General features: G+C 38.6%; 1 protein-coding gene across 1 annotated transcript in view; it reads left to right on the forward strand.

The window, feature by feature from the left end:
* Positions 1 to 22439, forward strand: part of CRYBG3 (crystallin beta-gamma domain containing 3) — a 95414-nt gene that overhangs the window by 58199 nt on the left and 14776 nt on the right. Inside the window, exons 9-17 of the mRNA XM_074597959.1 lie at positions 1177 to 1291; positions 2484 to 2519; positions 3659 to 3792; positions 5615 to 5741; positions 9898 to 10040; positions 12140 to 12266; positions 13189 to 13221; positions 17221 to 17330; positions 17852 to 17978. Coding sequence (XP_074454060.1) covers positions 1177 to 1291; positions 2484 to 2519; positions 3659 to 3792; positions 5615 to 5741; positions 9898 to 10040; positions 12140 to 12266; positions 13189 to 13221; positions 17221 to 17330; positions 17852 to 17978 — 952 coding nt within the window. The remainder of the gene's footprint in view (positions 1 to 1176; positions 1292 to 2483; positions 2520 to 3658; positions 3793 to 5614; positions 5742 to 9897; positions 10041 to 12139; positions 12267 to 13188; positions 13222 to 17220; positions 17331 to 17851; positions 17979 to 22439) is intronic.

Here is a 22439-nt window from a genome sequence, read left to right on the forward strand (position 1 = left end):
ACCAAATTTTTGAAGGCATGTTTCCTGTAGTTGCTGGCAGAAGTCTTCTATAATTCCATCTTTGAGTAGCTTTATAAATAGAACAAACAGTTCAGCTATCATTAGCTTTTAGTTCATTGGAGAATAGATAATGTTTCCCTAGTCACCCACCCTGTTATATCTATAACACAATGGCTGAATTCCAAAAAATTAATATTACATCATGCGAGCATTCCTCAAGCTGCAGCCATATCCTGGCTTTCTGGAGAGAGGTGATGCAATATGATACAGGCCCCTCGGTAGCCTAGAATTTTCCTGTATTCAGCGGAGTAGTCTGTTTCCTGGGTAAATGGCCAGCACTTCACAGTTCCTGAAGTTTGGGAATTCTGTGCCTTTTATAAATAATTCCAGAATGACATTAGCTATTCTGTTGAAAAGAGTCTTGAGTTTGCCTTTTTATGTGAGGCAAGCCTTCCTTCCTGTGATCTCACAATATGCGTATGAAGATTGAGGTGGTGAAGGAATTTAAAATGAAGTTTTGTCTTAGTTTTGATAGAACTTTGTCTGGCTTTTAACTGCTTGTAGTCTCTGTTTGTAGTTTTAAGAAACTAATTTTCTGTATGGCTCAATGCCTCTTCCTCCATTCCTTATTTGGTCTACTTACCCTGTGTCCAGCTTTTGCATTCAGCTTACTTTTTGATTTAAAACAGTCTGAAGGAGTCTCAGTATTTTTAATCTTCATGTTAAAATTATGATAGCCTGCTTTCCAACGGATTGCTGTAAATAATCGTATTTTAATAATTTCCACTGAAAAAACTGAGTGGGATTGATGTTAGAAGCCTCTTAATTACTAAGGTGGCATCCTAGGTAAAACTTCCTGCAAGTGTCTCATCCTCATTACTGGCATTGGTTTTGTATACTACAGTGTAACAAACTGGCCTCTTAAGGTAAACAAACAAATTGGTAATTTTCTGCTCTTTCATTCATGTTTAGCTTGGATTGAGAAAAAGTCTCTGAGATCATCTTAGTATTGATGTTGCCAGTGTATTTAAATAGAGCATGGTTTTGATGTACTGGCAGTATTAAAACACATTGTCTAGCTCTGATGAGTACAAAAAGAAAAGTAATTTTAGTAAGATCATTGTGTTTGTAAAGTATCTGATAATAATAATAAATCCTTTATCCTTATTGTTCTAGATGGCTTGCTTATTCAGACTTTAATTACAAGGGAGAGATGAAGGTTTTGGAAGAATGCGATTCACCATCTGAAATTCCTTCAGCAGATGTCAAGTCTTTGCGTCCCTTAAAAATGGTGAGGACTTCACAATTCTCTAATAGGTTGTGTGACTGCCTTTTTCTACCGTTGTTTTTTCCCACCAAAGGTTTTGATCTAAATATAACTTAGGTTCCAACATCCTTTCAGAGTTAATCCTTAAACACGTAAGACTCCTCTCACACCACAGTGCGTTTGCAGTGTTGTAATGGTACAGCATTCGCTTGTTCTAGGGCTTGCTGGGCTCCTGCATCTGCCGAAGTAAGAACACGTAGTCAGAGGGAGCGCCTAATTCCCTAGGACGCTTTCCTGGGGAACTGCTGTTGTTGAGGGGAGACCAAATAAGATATAACTGGAAGACTCGTAATTGTCTTGCAATCAACACCAATTCATTAACTAAAAAGACTTTTCAGAAGTTGTTGGTTTTCTTTCTTAATGGTACAGCTAGAGTCTGCTGGGGATGAAAGACCAGGTCAGGAGTGCATTACTGAAAAATAGTAGCATTCCTGTGACCACACATTGCAGAAAAATCTTGGGAGGTGCAGCTAATTTTTGTTACAATAGACAGCACGTAGATCTAAATATGAAAGAGATGTGGAAGGGTATAACACATAATTCTTCTGTATACATAGCAAGTCTACAGAAAGAAAATTTAAGAGCCACAAAGGAATAAGATCTAGCAGCTGTCTTGTTAGTTGCTCATGGGAGGTAGGTGTCTTATTCCCCACAGAACATCATTCACTAACATTTCCAGAGAAAATGCATTTATTGTATTTGCTCTTTGACCGTAGACGTGAATATGTCAGCCTATATTTTCTTTCTCTCCTATAGTTCCGTAGAGTTTCATCACTTGCGCTTAAGAAACTTGAAATATATGCCACACAGCTTTAAAAGTTATATTTTAAAAATTGGTCAATGTAAATGAATTAAAAAACCACAAAGTAAATATTTGCTTTAGAGTGCTAATAGACAACAAAGGAATAATTTAAAATTGCTTACACCCCTACAGGCTTCTCAATGCACTGATTTTATTTGTAGGTCAGGTTTATGGTGTCCCTGGCTTTTATGAATTATCAGAGTATTTAAACTAGTTTTTGATTTGGCCAACACTGAAGATGGTGAATATAATTACAAAGGCTTTGTGATCTGATAGTACTGTAAAATACAAGTCAAAACATCACTAAGTTTTACATAATTGCCTTTTTTTTTTTTTTTTTTTCCTTTCCCCTAGGGTGGACTAAAGGTACAAATGCCAATGAATGTCAAGGTAAGCACTGAGGACACTGACAATAAAATATGAGCACACTGGAAATACAAAACCTTTGTTTAGACTGTTCTCTTTTTGTTGGGCACGTGATGTTTGATTAAGTATTCAATGTTTGCTGCTGAAGGAAAATGCACTAATACTGTCAAGTCCACTTTCTTGCTAGTGTTCCATGAGATTAAAAGTAGTAGTAGTTTGATTTTTATGTATTAGGAGAATGGGAGTTTGCTATAGAAAAATTGTAAAGCTTTTACAACATAAAGTGAGTTTTTCTGACTGACGTATCAGTCACTGTAATGGAAAGGGGTCAGGAGAGATTTTTCCATTTAATGTATAAAGTGTAAAAAAAAAAAAAGGGGGGGGGGGGAGGAGTGAATGGGGAGGGGAAAGAAGGGGGCAGAAATAGAACCCTTCCTTCCTATACCTGGTCCCAATACAAGAGCCATGAGTGAGACCGTGACCCTTCTGTGACTTAAGAGCAGAAAGCTAATCCAGTTATTGCTCCTTTTTCTCTCCTTTTTCTATTTCTCCATAAAAATGCTAATGCTTTAGGTAACTTAATTATACAAATGCATGCAAGACTCAGGAATTTTTCTAATAAATATTGCAATAAATATTAATACTATTAATAGCAGATCTGTGTGGTTTTGTAGATGAGGAATCCAGGGGGTGTGTTAACTGCAGTAACTGAAATAACTTAAGCAAAGTACAGAGAAAGACCTCTTGTCTACTTTTTGAGGGGTCAAGCTCAATGTGTCTAGCTGTGACCAGGTAGGATTCACTGCAGGCTAATATACACTGCCCATGCATAGGATTACAGGATAAATCACAGTCACATAGCTCCAGAGTACATTTATGTATATAGAATTGTGTGAATAAGTATCCTTCTGTGGAAATGTCTGCAAGTAGCCTGAGAAGCCTATCTAAATCCAAATAGGGTGTCTTCAGCTTCTAGGGTACTCAAGAATCAGAAGGGCTGGGGAATGCAACCCTGAATTTTCTTCATAGCGGTGGCTTGTTTGGGCGTGGGAGGGAGAGGAAGGTGTCTTTCACATACTGTAGCAATATACACCCCCAGACTTTCAAGTCTGGCATACTCATATTCAGGGCATACTCAAGGCATTGTTCAACATGTTTTCTAGATAATAATATATGAGAAAACTCACTTTGGAGGGTGGTCCAGAGAGTTTTCAGAAAACATCGGTTCTGTGCCAGCTCTGTTCAGTAGTGAAGAGGAGTTTCAGGAAATTGGATCAATACGTGTAATTGGTGGAGTGTAAGTATATTTCACTTTTGAATTTATTTACTTTAAAATAGTAAATCATAACTAAATGCTAAGAAGTGCTGACTAAGGGGTGTTTAGAATATCTCACTGTAAAATATTTTGAAAATAAAGGAATATGTATTTCTCTTGTCAATTATGTCTTGGATAAAATAACCTCTCCATATGGCTTATTTATCTAAGGGAATATAGGAGGGTAAAACTAAGTGTGAGGGAGATGTGAAGTCAGTATTTGCCTTTTGGATGCCAATAAACTAGGCCACTTTGTTCCTTAATGACAGCATTCATACAGAGCTTTAATTTATATTGCTTTATACTTCTGATTGTCTCTACTTAATTCACTGAAATGACTTTAGGGTAGGTGTGGTCAGTCTTCAAGTTGACATTTTAAATGCCTCTGAAATCTGTAAACTGTTTTATTGTCTTAATGGTTTTCCTTTGCCACCTGTTGCATGTTATCTAGAATTAAGAATCCACCCTTATTTTCCTTTCTTGAGGCCTCAGATTGATTTTCTGTTGCCCTATCCCTCTGTCATACACACACACGCACAAAAGGGGCTGTGTGGCATAGTCCTTGGGTGGACTGCTCACAACGTAGGCTCAGCTCCAGCTATTGTAGAGAGCTATCGAACTCATGCATTGTTCTTTCAGCCTCTCCCAAGGCCCAGCAGGGTAGGACTGTTTGAAAGCATGCAGGATGGTTGCTTCTGCCAAAATGCTTAGCAATAAAATAGTTTTCAGAAACGTTAATTTTTTTCTTAGGGGATTTCACTGTTAATACTTCAGTATAAAAATTCAATAATATGCCTCCTTTCAGGCTGTTGTCAGAATCCTGCAAGCACTAAATTCAAAATAAAAGTAATTGAATACTCAAATAATCTATTCATAAATACATTATGTATTAAGCTATATGGGAAGCCTCAAATTACTAAAAATCATCCTTTCTTCTCTTGTGGTGGCTTTTATTTTTAACACTGTGGTAACTTACCCAGCTGAATTAATGTAAACCAAATGATATTAAAAGTAAAGCTCTTCCTGCCTGCCAAATTTCAATGCTGACAGAATTTGTACAGCAGTTCTAATACTTACAAGGGAGTTTTAATGAAAGAAATGTTTACAAGAAAGAAAGGAGGGGGAAGAACTTTTTCAAATTAGAATACACCAGAACTTTCAAAGTTGATGTGGAAATGCCTTCTTTTAATTGAGTCTTATCTATTTGTTCAAAATACTTTCAAATTTTTTTCCCTTAATGCTAAAATATATTCCACGTACAAGATATTGTATATATTCAGCTCATATGTCTATTCATATCTATGTTTGTAGATTAGAGCAGGAAACAATATAAGCAGATGAAATTTTGTTCTGCTGAAACCCATTAATTTTGTCACCAGCTTCAGCGAGGGTGGCATCTCATCTGTTATTAATACACTGATTAATACACTAATACACTGGTTTTTCTCATTGACAATTGGTGGTTTACAGTGTTTTGGCCACTAGATGTGTACTGCCTTCTATAGTACCAAATATTGGTATTGGGAATATGGCTGACTGAGAGGAGGTACATGGAGAAGCATTACACAAATCAACTGTTGTTGGAGAAAGAATCACATGGTAGGATTTTGATCCACAAAGAACACTTGATGGGTGTCTGTCGTGATTTCAAACAAGCATTGCTTTGTTTGTTAGCTGAGTCCGTGATACTCATCTTAGTGTTTTTAGGATGTTCTCTTCCCCTTTTATTTGTTATGGAAAAATCACATGTGCAGTTGTTCTGCTTTTAGTTATTTCTCTTTCTTTTGTTGTGTGGCTGCTGTAGATGGGTTGCCTATGATAAGGAACGCTACAAAGGCCGTCAGTACTTGCTGGAGGAGGGAGATTATGAAGACAGACACTCATGGGGGGGAACTGACAGTGTCCTCCTGTCTTTCCGGTTCCTTCAGGCTGTAAGTACTCTTATGAATTTCACACAAATTATGCACAGTTCAATACCTAAAGAACAAGGTTATTCTTCGTATGTGGTACAGCTGTCTTGGGTTTAGTCATTCCATTTTTGCCCAAGTTCATTCTCATTCTTTTCCTACTTGCTGAAATTTAGACTGCACTGTATACATTGTAAAGGAGAAGCAGGTTCTAAATAGCCTTTGTAAAGTTCATACAAAGAACATATCATGCAGAATTCCTTGTCTACCTGCCAGATTTTCCAAGTATCTCACTTCAGCACTTCAAGCTGTTTGAACCTCTAGAACAGAATTTTCTTAAAAGCTTAACATGCATAAGTGTACAGTGTAGTTCTTTATTAAAATAAAAATAGCTTTTCAACACAGCAGCTGTTGCAAGCCTTAGAACAGCATTACCCTCTGTCTCTGTGATTTTTGTGCCAGAAAATTTTGGCAGTAAAATTAATCATGGTGAAAAAATCCCTGCTACTAAAATGTGTTTAGTGGGGACAAAGATGAAATAATAATAAAAACTATATCAGAGTCCAGTATTGGAAGCAAAGTTAGACTTTTCAGTGATGGGGAAACGTGGGATTTGAACTTCTTTATAATTTTCTTTGGTTTGGATTTTTTTTTTTGCTTGTTAGGGGGTTTGAGGATTTTTATTATAATAGGAACTTTGTTAGCTCTAAATACAGCTGCAAAGAGTGGCTCCCTTTGACAATTAGATTGTTCACTCTGAGATTACTCAGTCTTGTATACTCAGATTACTCATCTCCTCATCTGAGGAGATGTGATATTCCATAGCCAGGAATGTTGTGAAGTGTAAACATAGGCATTTCAAGCAAACTCATTGTCTCAACAGTCATTTTTTTTTTAAAAAATAAAAATATTAATGCAAAATCAAAAAGGCCATGCTTAAATTCACAATTTGCGGTTTTCGTTTTATGAAAGGCACCTAGGAAAAACTATATTTATAATCAGTATCTATCATATAACTTAAAATAAAGATAGGAGAATAAACTGAATTGAAGAAAAATGTCCTTCACTGAATAATTTATTTTCAGGTTTCTGAGAAAAACAGGCAGGAATTTTCTTTTAACTCCTCATTTTCAATATCCAGAATCCTATTCAGTTACTGACTAATTTTAGTTTTTCATTCTTTTCAAGCTGTACATAGGATACTTGAGTAACTCTGGCAAAGGACATAATTACAAGCTTAAAATTGAGCACGTGCCTAGCAGGGATGACCTTCGCTGTGTATGCATGTATTTGACTCACACCTAGAACAGTCAGGATGCTCAAGTCATTACCATTTTAAAAGTATATATAATTTGCACTCATATATCAACATATAGCATTCAAATTGGCATATAAATACGTATCAATATGTATGCATTGATAATAAAAGTGTAAGTAATACCTTTCCTCAAATTGTAGCATAACTAAAGGCAGTGAGCTAGTTGCCAATAAAATGACTAACGCCACTGGCATTTTGTTGTTCTGCTTGACCAACAGATTGCCTGCCTCTCTCTGATGTGCAATGCATAGGTCAGTGTTTAGGCTTGCCATATGCTCCCTTCATGACTTTGCATATGATACTTAAAGTCAGGATTTAGTGCCAAACTCTTGTTTCGAGGGGACCTGACCAAAAATCCAAAACTAATTCTGTGTGCTTAAGGCCCCTCGCTGCACAGGGGGGTACTAGCTCTTCTCCATAATCTCAGAAATTCTGTCAGAAGTGTGGTGAAGCTTGTGATGGTCTTGGACTCTGCGGAGGTGTTCCTGGATATCAGGTCTTTATTGCTCTTCCCTAGAAATTCTGTTTTAGTCAGATGAATTCAAGAGTCTCTGTAGAAGATTAAGGACTTTGTGAAATGTAGCCAAGTTGCATTATTCATGGTCACCTTAGGTAGGGAGTGGAGCTGGGCATTGACCTTGCTCTTTATACGTACTCACCAGTGTGGTCTCAAATAGGGGCCAATCCAGCTAGACTTTTTTTTTTTTTTTGGCTCGGGCATAACACCAGGTGACCTTGACCATGTTGGCTTAAAGGCCAGCCTGGACCTGAAAACAATTTAGCCTAGCTCACATGGCATGAAGCTGAAGCTAACGATCCCTGTGTACCTGAGTCAGCTCCAGGCAGAGTCGGATCAAATGTCTTTGTGCCGTGCACCCAAAGCAGGGAGCATGGTGCAGAAGCACGTAAATGGCTCTGTAGAGAGCCAGGCTGGGTATAGTGTGCCTCATTAGCCTGTGTCAGTACTGGCTCTGCCGATGTGGCTTAGTACTATGCAAAACTATTTAGATGTTCCTGTGCCACAACGCTCAACATGACAGGTTCCACCAGGGCTTATTAACGCTAGGAAAATCCAGCCTGTGTTTCTGTACGGATACCAGTGACTGCAGTTGAGCTGAGGCATGAATTTAATTTCCTGACAAATCAGAAAGGTTAGACATCACACACAAAAGAGGGATTGTTGCAAGTCACCCCTCCCCACCCACCGCAGAAGATGTACATGCAAAAGCTTTTGGGTTTTGTCTGTCTTAAATATTTCTGCTGTGAACAGTCACAAGCTCTAATGTGGGGATTCAGGGAGTATTCTGAAAGCAGCAACAGAAAGGACCTGTAGAATTTTATTTTCCAGCATACTGCCAGCTCTGTTACCGGCATTTATACTAGACACATTTGGAGTCAAATACAGGGCTTGCTGCTGAGGACACACAGCAGTTTGTACTGTGTGCTGGTTTGGGGGACAGTTGCGTCTGCTTCTTTTCTGCACTGTCAAATGAGAGGATTTGTGAAGCTGGGGTTTGCCCATGGCTCTCGTGATGAGGGAAGGAGCAAAGCTTCGGAGACTTTTTCAGTGGAGCAGAGTGTGTTGCTTTTGGAGCTTTCCTGCGAATGTTTTCAAGTCTAAAATGATTTGCCTTGGTCTGAAGTCCGTTTTTAAGTATTTCTCCTGTTGCTTATTGTAAGAAAAGCTGTAGTGAAAATTTAGGGAGGTAAAAATAATGGCTGAATTTGAAACCGGTTTTAAATGTGATTACAGTTGTGGATATACTTCAGTATTTTAAATTTATTCAAAGAAACCATGTGCAGCTGTGATCTGAATGGCTTTTTGGTAACTCTGAGAAAGTCCTCGATTTGGGACTGTTAAGCTGGTTTTTATTTGCACTAGAACTGTACTAGTTTTTTTTTTTCCCCCCTCAAAAGTAGTCTGAAGCTGCAGTTGTTAATGATGATTTTGCCAAAGGCCTGATAACCTTTTCTCTTTTTTGCAAGATTTGCTTATTTTCAACTTACTATAACATTGCTGAATGCTTCAGAAACACTGAAATTGAATTGAGTTCATGCTTTTCATTAAAAGTTAAAGGAATAAAGTGAATAGATTGTTGTTTTTTGTTTTCCCAAGCAGTGGCTGAACTGTGTGCTTGAAATTGATAAGTGGTTAAAAACTTGGAGATTTGAAACCAAATTCAAATGATCTGAAGCTGTGCAAGTAATCTGGTCAAGCAACTATGCTAGCTGAAAGCATAAAGCAATGTCAAACAGCTGTTTAAGAGAAAACATGACAGTGTTGTGTGGGATTGATTTTATAGCTATAGTGATTAATCATACAATGGATATATCCAAAATCTACAAACCCCTTCTGCTGGAAAGGTGATCTTGCCCAGTCTTTTCCCCTCCATTATTGCCTTGTCACTGGGAAGGGATGAGGAAGGAGAACTTGAAGTTAAAAACTATAGTCATGGTAATGCTTTGTGTAGTCATTTTTGGAGCTGTTGGAAGATCAGTGCTAAATCCCCAACCCTTCTCTTTCCCACACAAGCGTCTTTGCACTCTCAGTCATCCTCTCATTCAGTAGAGGGAAAGGATGGTGCTCAGGGGCAGCAGGTTCTTCCCCTCTTCAGTGGAAACCATTGAAGGCCATGTCAGTTTGCCAGGCTTCCAGCTAGGCAGTGGTCAATGCCACACTAGTCAATGCCACACTAGTCAATGCCAAAATATCCTGTAAAGATCCACACAAGGGACCCAAGTCCCTTCACTGTTTTATAGAACGCTGTCTTTCAGGCTACATCTCTTTTGCAAAATGTTTTATGTTGTTTAGTGTCACTGAGCTGTGACAGCCTGTCTTCTAACTCCTGTGCTCCCTCTTAGGATTTCATAGAGTCATCAGTGGCACTTTTTCAGTCTGATGATGAAGATGGGAAAGCATTAGACATCATCAATGAAGAAATCCCTGATTTGGAGCAGGCTGGATTTGGCCCAGAGACAAGGTCGATTCTTGTGAGAAGTGGAGTGTAAGTCTACTGAAATATATGGATGGAAGTATTTTTGTGCACAGTTGGGTTTGGGTACATCTTTTGACACAATATATTTCACATGCTACAGGTGGTAAACAATTGGGGGAGAACAATGTTTTTTTCCGTTTCCTTGGTAAATGAAAGAAAAAAAAAATAAATCTTAGTTTTCTCTAAATCTCATGCCTACACCTTGATTTGGAGCTGGGCATTCTTGTTACTAGAGAAAAGCTTGTGAAATTCCTCCAGAGGTCACACAGACTGTAGTTTCATGATAGGGGAGCTTTGGCAGTAGTACAGAAGAGGGATTTAAGGATGTTAAGATGTTTTGAGACAGGTGAAGCCTGTACAGAAAGGCTGAGGTGTGCCTTATTTGTAATAAAGTCAGGCTGCTGGCACTGAAAATTAAAATATGTTTTAGAGAACTAAAAGTAGAGAGTTAACCCAACAGGTGTGGAAGAGTACCCGGTTCAAGCTGATACAGCCTACAGGGTGGACTTGGCTAACTTTCAGTGTGCTTATTATGAAGTCCAGGAGGAAAATAAACGGCACAATTGCAATGAAGAAGGAAGGTAAATTAGACTGCCTGCAATGTCTGTTGATGGACATGTGCAATATTAACTGGTGGAGCAAGGACAAAACTTAAAAGTGCTAGAAGGCTAAAAAGTAGTATGAGGGAACTAGAACACTTGGCGTGAAATAACAGCTCTGATACAGCAGAAACTGCAGAGATTCACAGGAAGGATAAGCAGACGAACTAGCAGCTCTATAGGAATGATACAGTAGGCTATTATAGGCAAGGGTGTGGTACATGAAGAATGATACCAAGTGCTAAAACATAAAATACATTATGGGAAGAGAGTGCTATGGGATCATGTGGGTGGAAATTCCAGCCTTTAATAGCAATTTTAAAAGTGCAGTATTAATATTGTCATACCTACCCTAATGGTGATATGGGTCAGCAACAGTTAAGTGAGACTAAAAAAGCTTCAAACTTAGGACATAGTGGGGGATTTAAACTGCTCCCGTAGAGACTAGATATTAACATCTCATGAGGATGAGATGCAAGGATGAAAGGCTGGGAGGCTCGATTTGCAGAAGACGTGGCCGAGGAGGGACACAAATGGGATCTGCAAAATCATGAATGTGGTTGACAAGCTTAATGCAGCAGTGTTCAGAATCCTGCATGACAACAATTGGGGGATGCTTTACAGAACTAGCTGAAGATTGCTTTAAAACAGGTTTAGAGGTGGGGAGCAAAAAGCCTTTCTTACACCGGAGGCAGTGAATTTCTGGAACTCTCGGCTGAAGGAGGCTGTGGTCGCAGATAGCACTAGGAGGTTTAAAAAAGCTTTAGACAAATTAGTGACAAACAGATTCATAAATGGGTGCTAAAAGGGCTAGGAAAGGAGACGCCTTCTAATATCCCTAATATAACAGTCCCGGATGCTGGGCGACTAAGGAACACACCACCGGAAGTGGCTAAGTTAGTGATGTCTCTCTAACTAGCTTCCATCTACTTCTGCCACTGCCAAATAGCATGTACAGGGCTAGAGGCACCCTTGGTCTCATGGAGTTAGGGGTTTCTTTCTTCTTAAATTGCAACAGGGAAAGCAGGGTGAGAGAAGCTTGAATGGCGAATCATTGCAAGTTTTTCTTTATCTTATCAAGGCTTCCTTATTTACTTCTCTTTCTTCTTACACCTTTTTTCTTAAATCCAACTGGAAAAGTTGGAAGAAAGACCTGTATGATGGGGGTATGCTGAACAGGTCAAGATTCCACTGAGAGAGATTCAAAAACTTTCCAATTGTGTGTCTTTTCTCTGAGCTTCAAAGCAAGGCATCATCTCATGCTGAATGTATATTTGACAGAAAGGCAGAGACCCAAAGTTGTATGTTTATCAAAGCAGTGTTTGCAAAGTAAAAGCAGAAAATCAAGTATGTGACAAATCATGCATGTGCCTCTCATTAGGTTCAATGTTACACTATCTGTCAGATGGACTTATCAAAACTCTAGTGAAAATGGTTCTCATTCATATTTTCATCAAACTACACAGAAAAATGTGATGTTTTCAGTTTAATTTTTGTGTCATTCTCCAGGTGGGTCGCATATCAGCAGAAATATTTCTGCGGAGAACAATATGTATTGGAGAAAGGAAAATATAAGTGTTTCTTTGACTGGGGAGGATCTAGTAAAATCATCATGTCAATTCGACCTATTAAGTTGGTGAGTTACCAGAACTTGTTAAGGAGAAAACTTAAAAAGGAATGTGAGCTTTGGAGTTGAGAGCGTACAATAATGTTATAATGCAGGCTGTGTCTATTTACTTGGAAACAATTTAAAGACCCCTGTGAATGACATAATGAGTCTGTTCAGGATGGAGACTGAAATAGATACTCTGGATCTTTCAGTCAGTTCAGAAGATTGTCAGGGAAACCTCATAAGAAGAACTTCCCTTTAGCACACTGCATTAATGGAAAGAATAACCTTGCGTGGAAAGATTAATTTCCATTAAAACTTATACATTTATAATGCCTAATTAATAATGGATATAAAAATACTTGAGAATTTATCTGGCCTATATTGTTTTTGTATAATTGAGGTATTATTTTCTTTTGTTACATTTATGCTAAATATTTATAATATGTATACTGAATGAAGACAGGAAATATTTTTAATCTGTTATTAAATCCAAGGTAGTGCAACTTGGCCAAACAGATTAGTGCCGAAATGTCAAAACCCTAATGCAAAACAAAGACAGTCCTCAGTAATAAGTATATAATAAATGATACTACTGCACTGAAAATAGGAAAGGAACATTTAACCTTATCGTGAAGAGCATGTGTTGAAAGAGGCATCAGAGCCTTGTGTTGTTTTTAATTCTTTTTTCAAGAAATAGAGTCAAAAATAACACATAGACTCTAATCCATGTTACATGAACTAATTAATGCTTGTGCAAGTTCTCTGTGTGGAAAGGCACTGAACAGTCAGGCAGGTAGTTGTGAGCGTAGAGGCCAAGAGCCTGGGAAGTGTATTTTTCTCTGCTCTTGAGTTCATAATTAACAAACTTCAGGAACTTGTCCTCTAGGAAATGAATTGTAATTAATTTTATTTCTTTATATGCATGTATATATATTTATTATTGCAGGAACCGCTTGGAACGAATGAGCCTCCACATTTGGTATGTTGACATTATATAATAGTCTCTAGTTCTAAACTATATTTAATAATTAAATACAGGTAATCTTGAATGTCATGTTTTGTTACTTCAGATGATACCTCAGTATTATCATCTCCATACAGCAGATCATTGATGGAGGAAACGGGTAGATGTATAAAGGTTAAGTTTGCTAATGCTTCTCCTAGCTTTATTCCAGGTCATACCCTTGAGTATTCTGTCCTCAAAAATGCAATCAGTTCATTAGGTTTTGAGTGACTTTGAGTATCTATAGCTGTTTATTTTCCTCTTCCTTCTCTCCCGTTTCTGGAAACTCGCTGTCATGTGCATTCAGCCTTCTCTTTGTGGCATATTTTTCTTTCCATTATTTTGCATTTTATCTGGTTTGTCACTGTCTTGTTCACGTATGAGGTGAAGAATAAAATGTAGACTGCAGAAGATTGAACTACACTCTTCAAGCCTACACATGCATCAACAGAGGAAGTTGGGCTTTTAGTCTAGGCTTTAGTCTTTGCAGTCTGCTTTTCATAGTCTCCCAAGCACGTATAGCCACTCCTTAAGGAGTAGGCACCACTTGCTCTGTGCTTCTCTTTTCCTCATAGTAACACATGAGCTTAACCGAACACATCCTGATTATAATAAATCTATGATAAATCTCTTCTACGATACATGCTGACAATTTCCTTGAAAGTTGTGTCTAACTTGGTGACAACTTTAAAAGAGAAAGCGGTCCCTATAATTCACTTCTGGTCTCAAGAACATGTTAGTTTGGGCTCTTTACACTTTTGGTTCTTACCTTACAAGGTTATGTTCGATTACTGTACCTTTGTGATATCTTTCTAAAACAAAAACCTGCTCTAAGTGTTTGTGCTCCTCACCAAGCACGGTCTGTGTCTCCTGCTGCAACATTCTGTCCCAACAGGGCTCTCCTCCATTCCTGCGTTAGTTGTTTGATTTCTCTTTTTCTGTCCTGGAGTGTGCTGCTAGCATGGGTGATGCTGTAAGTGGTTAGATTGCGCTCTCTCTGACATGCTTTTAATTAAGCAAATTTGGAAAACTTTATTTCAAGAAACGTGACATTTTTTCAGACAGAAGAGACTTTAGAGCTCAATGGTTCTGTTTCAGAAAACTTAAGTATTTTGTCATCTGGACACAATTGTGCACTTTCTTGCTTGGATAGGTATAGTAGCCATAAGTGCGTGGGAAATAAACACATTGTGTTACTTAGCAGGTTGACCACACCCTTCTTTTTCTCCAAGTATTTTAGTTCTACAATTTTATGATTAACCCAGGACTACAGGAAATGTTTCCTGTCTGAAGACATAATTGGTGTATTATTTTAGTCTTAAACACTGATTTCCTGCCAGACCTATTCACATGGCAGTTTGCGGCCAAATCCAAAGCCTTGTGAGTACGTTCACAGTAAGGCCTTGGTAAATGATACCGGATAAAATAATCAACTCTGAGGAAACTGGTGGGATCCAAACAGCTAAGATCATTTTCTTTCCATCTTCAACTCTTCTGTATTTTCAGGATCTCCCCAAAAATATTTTTTGAGTGCTTTAATCCAGTTTTGCAGACCTTTAAGATCAATTCAAACCTTTGAAATTTCAATAAATTGTGCTTTACAATCTTTTTATTTCCAGTAACACATGGAAAAAAAACCCACCTGTCTGTGTATATATGCACACACGTATATAAATACGGACATCTACTAGACTGCATTTTGCCTTTTTTTGTTCTCCAATAGCAGCCTTAACACTGTTTTTGAAAAATACTGTCCTGATTTATCACAGTCCTGGTTTTCATAGGATTCTGCCGTAAAGCTACGGAAGGAAGAACTTCGTTCATATTGCTACAGCTCTTTTAGGGGGGGGAAATATTTTGAGTAAATTTTTATGGGAAAACATTTAATCGCTTAGGATAAGTAAACGACGGTCTTTTGAGTAGCTATGAAGAATTTCCCATTCAGAGTAAAATAAAAGTTTCCATGTATGGAACAATCTCTTAGTTGGAACAGTCTCTTAGTCTGGAACTTCAAAGCATGGTGCGTATGAGCTGGAAAATCCTTAAGCAGCTTAATGTTTGGCCCTTGTATAAGCCATACACCAGTTATTTTGAATTATTATACATTCTCCCACCTTTAATAAACATATGTCTGAGCTAAGGGAACTATTTTCACTGTCTGCAAGATTGTTTTTTTTTCATTTCTGTTTTTAGTTGCTCATCGGAAATTGAAAAGCAACTAAATTTTCTTAAATCTCTCAGTAACTCCTCTGACCTTTTCCTCCTGCCAGGTTCCCTAATAAACAAAGTACATATAATGTAAGAATGCCTGAAATCACCAACTCTAAAAAGCCATTCACTTTATTCATTAAAAAAATAAAACTTGGTTTTGTCCAGCAAGAACAAAGTCTCTTTCAATAGCAGCTGACTTGTACAGATGATTTAGGAAGCAGAGATGATTGCTGTGATAACTTGTATTTTAACATGCTGTTTGTTCACTTATTAGGAAGTGAAACCTCATATAGTAACGTCAAGCCCTGACAAAGTAGAGATAGCTGCAGTGTGAGACTAATTGCAGATATGCAATGTTTTCACTGAGGACTCAGTATTTCACCCCAGCTTTTGTCAAATTAAAACCTTAATTCATTATTAGATAAATTCTGTATGAAAATGAGTTACAGATCTTTTCTGAAAGCCTTGAGTAGCAGCTGGCCTATGAGGGAAAGAGTGTATATATATGTTCCTTTGTAAAGAACTTTGAGATAAGTGGGTAGAAAACACTATGTAATTGTAACTTAAATAGATGCTTTGTGAAATAGCAGTGCAATTATATTTACAGAAAAATCAGTTATACTTTATTATTACATTGTAGCTGATTTGTGTTCTTCAATTTGCAGTTACAGTGTGCAAGGCTAGGTTAAGCCTTCCTTGTTCTTTCTAACAGGAAACATATTAATTTCTTTTAAAAACATAGTCTGAGTTTTCCATAAAATCATTTGCTGATACTTGTGTTTGGCCTTCTTGTTCTGTACTGGCAAAAGCATTTGATTTCTTTTCTTTGGCAGGAAGCTAGGCCAATTTGGGGGCATGAAGGGGGAGGTAGCTCTTGCAACAGCCATCATGTTTTTCTTCCATTACAGAATATGAGCTGTTCTCTTGATACAGTTAAACTTTTCATTCTTTTCCAGTCTTTCTTTCAGGCCTTAAAGTGAAATTTACCTCAGTTACACAGTGGCAGCCCAAGGGTACAGAATTCTGGGCGACTTTGCTATAGATCATAGGCTATATCATACTATTTTTTCCCTTACTTTCTTATTTTTTTTCTTTTACTACAACATTTTCAACCTTATTGTTTTTTCAGGGCGAATTGATCACATCTTACTGGTAGGGTGTGGTTCAATGTGGTGGCTCAAAGTTCTTCACCACGACATGTAAAAAAAGCTTAGCTGAACTTCAGAAGTTCATGATGCCATCCACCTGGCTGTACACAGTTTCCTCAGATATTTTCCTGCTAGTTCTTAGATGAGAAACTACCTGCAATCACTGTGGTCACAGAGGATTCCCAGGCACTTTGTCAACAGTATTTTTTGACCAACGCTTCCCCGTCCTGTTTTGAACGCTGGATTGCTGAGCTGTAGCAAGAGTTGGCTGCAGTTCAAGAGTACTTTGGGTGGAAGATAACATCCTCAGTCCTAGCCATCTCTTTTTCTCTGTGCCCTCTGCTGCTGCAGTTAAACTTATGCTTGATACCACTGTCTTAGCATCACTGGGAAGCATCCTGTACGAGACCCAGAGACAATAAAACACTTGATCTTTCTAAAAATATAGCAGTTGTAGAAATGTAAAAGATTCCTTAAATGAGAATTCATTCTTTTTATTGTATCTTTGTGAATTGAATGGGTACTTCTCTAAGAGCACAGCTATCTCTGTTTACATTAATGATAATGCGTTCATTTTCCTCCTAGTCATTGGTTGTGTTTTGTTTTGTTCTTGTAGCTCAAAGCTTTCAGTAATACACATTTCCAAGGAGCATGTATAGATTTCACAGCAGAAGTTTCTGATTTTACATCATTCATACCATGTTCTTTTAAGGTTCTTCGGGGATGGTAAGTCTGTTGTTTTACATGCCACCATTTTAAGTAATATGAAAATTTTTTTAAACGCTACTAAATTTCACACAGATGAAATTGCATAACACATGCCCATCATATTCCATCATATCTTAGACCCTTTGTTTTGCAATGCATCTCAGTAACTTGTCCTGTCATTGGTTTGGGTACTGTGCATTTTGCTTTCCCTGTGGGAAATTTGCACAGTTACTGTGATTCTTTTTTTAACTCCAGTTAGAATTTATTCCAGATTTTGAGAAATTGGTACAGTAGAAGTGTCTGCATTCCACTTGTGTCATTTGACTCTGGAACTGAGACTTCTGTACCACAAGATTTGATTTTTGCTGCTTTGGTTGCTTTGTGGTGTAGTCTTTCAAGTCACCTTACTTTTAAGCTTAACAAGAACAAACAGATTTTTTTATTCCTTACTTCCTTAGCAAATATTAAATCTTGAGAAAAACCTTACTGTTAATAAGCAGCTAGAGCAGCTAATCTTTTTTGTTATGTTATTCTTGCAGTTGGCTCCTGTATTACCAAGGGGAAATCACTGACAACCACTGTGTGCTGGAAGAAGGCCTCTACGTTGACCTCAGTTCCTGTGGCTGCCCGACTGCTACAATCAAATCCCTCAAGCCTATTCAATATGTAAGGAGTTTATTAAAAAAAATAACGTTTTGGAACTCTTTTCCTAGTCAGATGTCTGAAGCAAGTGCTTGCACTAAACAAACTCCCACTCGGGGAAAACAGTGAAGTTTGTTTTCTTGGCTTATGGGATTTTTTGGGTTAGGAGCAAGCCTGGCTGCATGCATGCATGTGGTCACTTGTAGGCACATGCTCTTGGGTGTTCTGGGCTCAAAGTTGCTCTCTTCTGTACAAGTTGCATTGATTGGCATTTTTCTGACTGGTCTTTACAGTACAGCTCAGCAAGCGTAGTACACAGTGAGACATTGATTTTGTCAAGCGTAAGACTTCTTTTATTAGGCTTACAGCCAAGGTTCAGTCTTAAAGCAAAGTACACACAGAAGACATGAAAACTGAACTTACAAGGTAGCATATACCTGCCATTATCTGTTTAATTTATGAACTGTTTTACAGAAATATAAAAACGACTTTCACCTCCTAATGGCATCTCAAATCATGGGTCAATAAAGTGGTATAATATACCATGCATGTGGCCTGTGTGTATGACACGTGAGATAGTCCAGTCCAAAGCTCATGTGGCCATCCTCTCTCTTGGTGACTTCTGAGATGCAGGACAAGCACTTATTGCACATGCGTATAGTCTTCGTGTGACTTTCAGGTCATGTTGGTTGTACTACCCAAGCACACAACTGGCAGTCAGGTGGCCTATTGTAGCAGTAAGGTGAGATAACGAGGTCCTCGATGGTCAGGAGATTGGACAGGAATGCGTTCTAATATCCCATACAAGGTAGATACAGCTTTTTGGATCCTCTTGTAATCCTGCACAGAGGACATATGCCTCTAGAGTCTCGCTGTCCTGTCTGGGCCTTTGTTCTGAATCTCAGTATGCTCCAGGGTGAGAATATAAAAGATTAGCTGGCTGTAACGCTGTCAGTAAAAGAGAAGCAAGTGGCTGCTCTGCCCACTCCTCTCTAGCACTGACCAACTTCTCCAAAACTCTTCCTCCTTCCCTGATCACAGAACACAAACTCAGTCTATGTGGTGTGTGCCCTTCAATGTAACTCTTGGGAAACCAGACTTTAAAGATTACTCAATTCACTTGTCAAGTATTAAAGTCCTTTTTGCTATTTTTGCTATTTCTGAACAGATATTTAAAAACAAACAACAAAAAAACCCAAACGCCCAAAGCCATGGGCATGCTGGGAAGGATGTACAACTTGCGTTTGAGCTGGCCTCTTCACCATGTTACATAGATGCAGTGACTTGAGTGGAGCTGTAGCTTCCCGCCTGGTTTTCAGTTTAAAGATCTCTTTTTGCGTTAGGCTTTTGGACTTTGCTCTGCTAAATCAGAGTGGAGTTTTGACATGAAATGGTAGGTCTCATCCAAATCCCCCCAGCTGTACTCTCATAGGGAAGTAACTATGCAGTTTGGCATAGTAGGAAGATACTGGCAGCCCTTGATTACTGAGGGCCAAGCCCTGGGAGAAGTGTGTTTAGCAGGCTGTGTGTGGGAAGCTTACGCACGTCTTCCTGTACTTTGTAAGTGGCTTGCACCTCTTAGTTCAGTTCCTCCCTTGCAAATAGGAGCCCTTGTATTTCACAAAATCGAGGCAATAAACAGCATAAAATGCTATTGAACCACACCTGTTTTACAAATAGAAATGCCCTCATCAGCCCCTAACACATTGTGTACGCTAGTTGCACAGGACAGTGCTCAGAGGCATTGTGTAGTACAGATGTGATGTTAAGCACGCAGCAGTAAGTTTGGTCAGTGGTCAGAAAACAGCCGTAGTTAATTCTGTGCATTGTCCGCAATGCTCTGTTGTTGGAACAGAGCCCTTTTTATTACAAGATATTTCTGTTAGCTCATTCAAGAGACCAGCAAGCGTATTCCCAAGTGGAATTGTTGTAGAGCTTTACTCAATTCAGTTGTGACATTGGGAACCCCTTCCATTGTTCAGCTTTAAATACCAGCCCAATTTCAGACCTAAGGTATCTTGATAGCTCACATGTAAGAGGGAGAATGTTTAACCCCGACACCAAGCCCCAAACGTGCATTGTTTCCAGTTCTCCTGTAAGTGAGATGTATTTTCTGCAAGTGTAACTGTTGGAAGGACTCTCACGCCGGGGGAGCCATGTATTGCTTCACTGTGTGAGGTTTCTGCATCACAGATGTTGACTAGAAGTAGAGGCCCGTGTGTGGCACTGGCAGAGGGGAAAAAAAAAATGCTTTTAGTAGTACAAAGAACTAGCTCATTATCAGCCTTTGAAAACAGTCCAAGTTCATTGACTTGTGTAGGTGTGGTCCAGCTGTGTATTTTAGAAGTAGATTGTTTCAGCCAGTCCTTTGAGGTAGGAGAACAAATCTGCTGGAGGAAACGGGGACACGGGATCTGGGTATTCAAGATTCGGTGTATGCAAGATTGTAATGATTATTAACTATATGTTACCTTGATACTGTACAGCTGAGTGAAGTCCCAACTCTGGGCCTTTATCTGTAGGATGTGTGTAAGAATATAGATTTCTTTGTGTGGGGCTAACTCCAAAGTAGCTGTGAAACACAGCAGTCAGCACAGGCCGGTGACCTGTAGGGTGTGCAGCTTGGCTGGGCATCCACATGGATTTCTGCGTCTGACCCTGAATCAAGTTGCCCTTTCTGCTCCTATCTGTTTGGTAACTGAAAGAAGCATCTAGCAGTGTTTTTGCTATTGCATGGAGCAGTACCTTCAGTGTAACTTTGAGTTTTCACTTAAAATCTGTAACAGTTTTGAGGGGCTCTTTGGGTGTTATTAGCTGCCACAAGATTTCTGGCTCTCCATTTTGGAAGGAGAATTTGAGGACTGAAGTTAGGTACTTGTAGTACTCTTTCACGGCATGGGTGTGCTTTTGTGACCTGGTGGAACAACACTGCAAGGTGGCAGTGGGATTTTTGTGACTGAGAGAGGTAACAGTAGTAACGCTTTAATCTATATGAAATGGCTAAGAACTTCTGCAAAGCCTCGACTGTTTGGGTTTTTTGTGATTTTGGTTTTTTTTGGTTTTTTAATAGATCAACCAGTTGAAGATAATGAAAGGCTTTGAGGGAATAGTTTGTTCTCTGGAAAATTCAGCTTTGATGCAAGCGAATGTAGCAAATGTTTTTAAAGAAAAAAATAAGGAATTTTTTTTTAGGAAAGTAAACTTTTGAGGTTTTAGTTTGAAAATTGCCAGAAATACAGTTTGCTTGTTTAAGAGCTTAATTACATAACAAAATAAAAAAATCTCATTCTAAACAACTGCGTTGGCCCAATTTAAATAGAAAAAAACCTCAAAACTTTCAGAGCAACAAAAAATTAATTTGGATAAGAAAACAGGCTTAGACTAGCAGTGGTCTGATTTCTTCACTGTGATGACAGTATTTTACATTGGCTAGCTTTTGTTCTAACCTTTAACTCTTGGAAGCATGTTTTATGGGTTCTTTGCTGAAAAGTGAACTTGTCATCATGTAAGTATGGCATGCTATTTCCACCCCCTCTGCACACACTCCCCCATTTCTCTAGAAATTCGAATTAACATGGTTCCACTTTGGTTATTTCCCCATTTAATATACATTGCTGTCATAGAGGAATTAACCAGATCTTTGTAACCAGTTTCCTCTACTGTTTGGAAAGTCGCAAATCAAAAGTTAGGTATGTTCATAAGGAGAGTGGGGAAGGTGCTGCCTTTTTTCCAGGAATCTCTTTCCCATCTTGGCTTATTCTCCGAGGCATATAATACTCAAGCTAAATCTTTAGGAGACCTGTATTTTTTCCCCTGCTGTTCCCTTTTGCTCAAATTCAGACTGGACTATTTTGTCCTTCTGGAAGCGTTTAGAAAAAGCTATGGTTTCATGAAAGGATACAAAGAAGGAACAAAGCACCTTGATAATGAGATGACGTCCTTTGTTTTCGGTATTCTGGGAAGAAAAATAGTATTGCAATACCCATGTATTAATCTAGATTGCATATTGAATAGCCATGTGTTACATGGCCTCTTCCCTTCCGAGATGGGGAATGCTTCTGAAAGACCAATGAGACTTTTTCATGTTATAGGTGGGGAAAATATGCTCACAGGAATGTATTTCTTTAAGCGAACAGGCAGTTACACACTTTGGAAGCCCATTTAACATTAGAAGGGTATGCAGCTATTTAGTAGCGGTAGGAACACTGGAACTAATGTTAACTTGCCTCTCATTGCCTCCTTTGATCTTAAAATCCCAAACCCCTCTTTAAGAAATGCTCATTGATGGGAGTTTGTTGGTATTGTTGGTAATAGCCAGTCTGCAGGCAGGTAAGAGTATAGCACAGGTTAAGGGCTGTTGCATTTGCTACAGAGGTGCAGGTTTCCATGCCTGCATCAGCAAGGACTTGCCTTTTGCAGTGCCATGAATTCATGAAAAGGGAAGCATGGGCTGCTCGCCTGGTGGCAAGAGAGCAGGTGAAGTCA

Source organism: Larus michahellis, chromosome 1 (genome assembly GCF_964199755.1).
Source record: "Larus michahellis chromosome 1, bLarMic1.1, whole genome shotgun sequence".
Lineage (NCBI taxonomy): Eukaryota > Metazoa > Chordata > Aves > Charadriiformes > Laridae > Larus > Larus michahellis.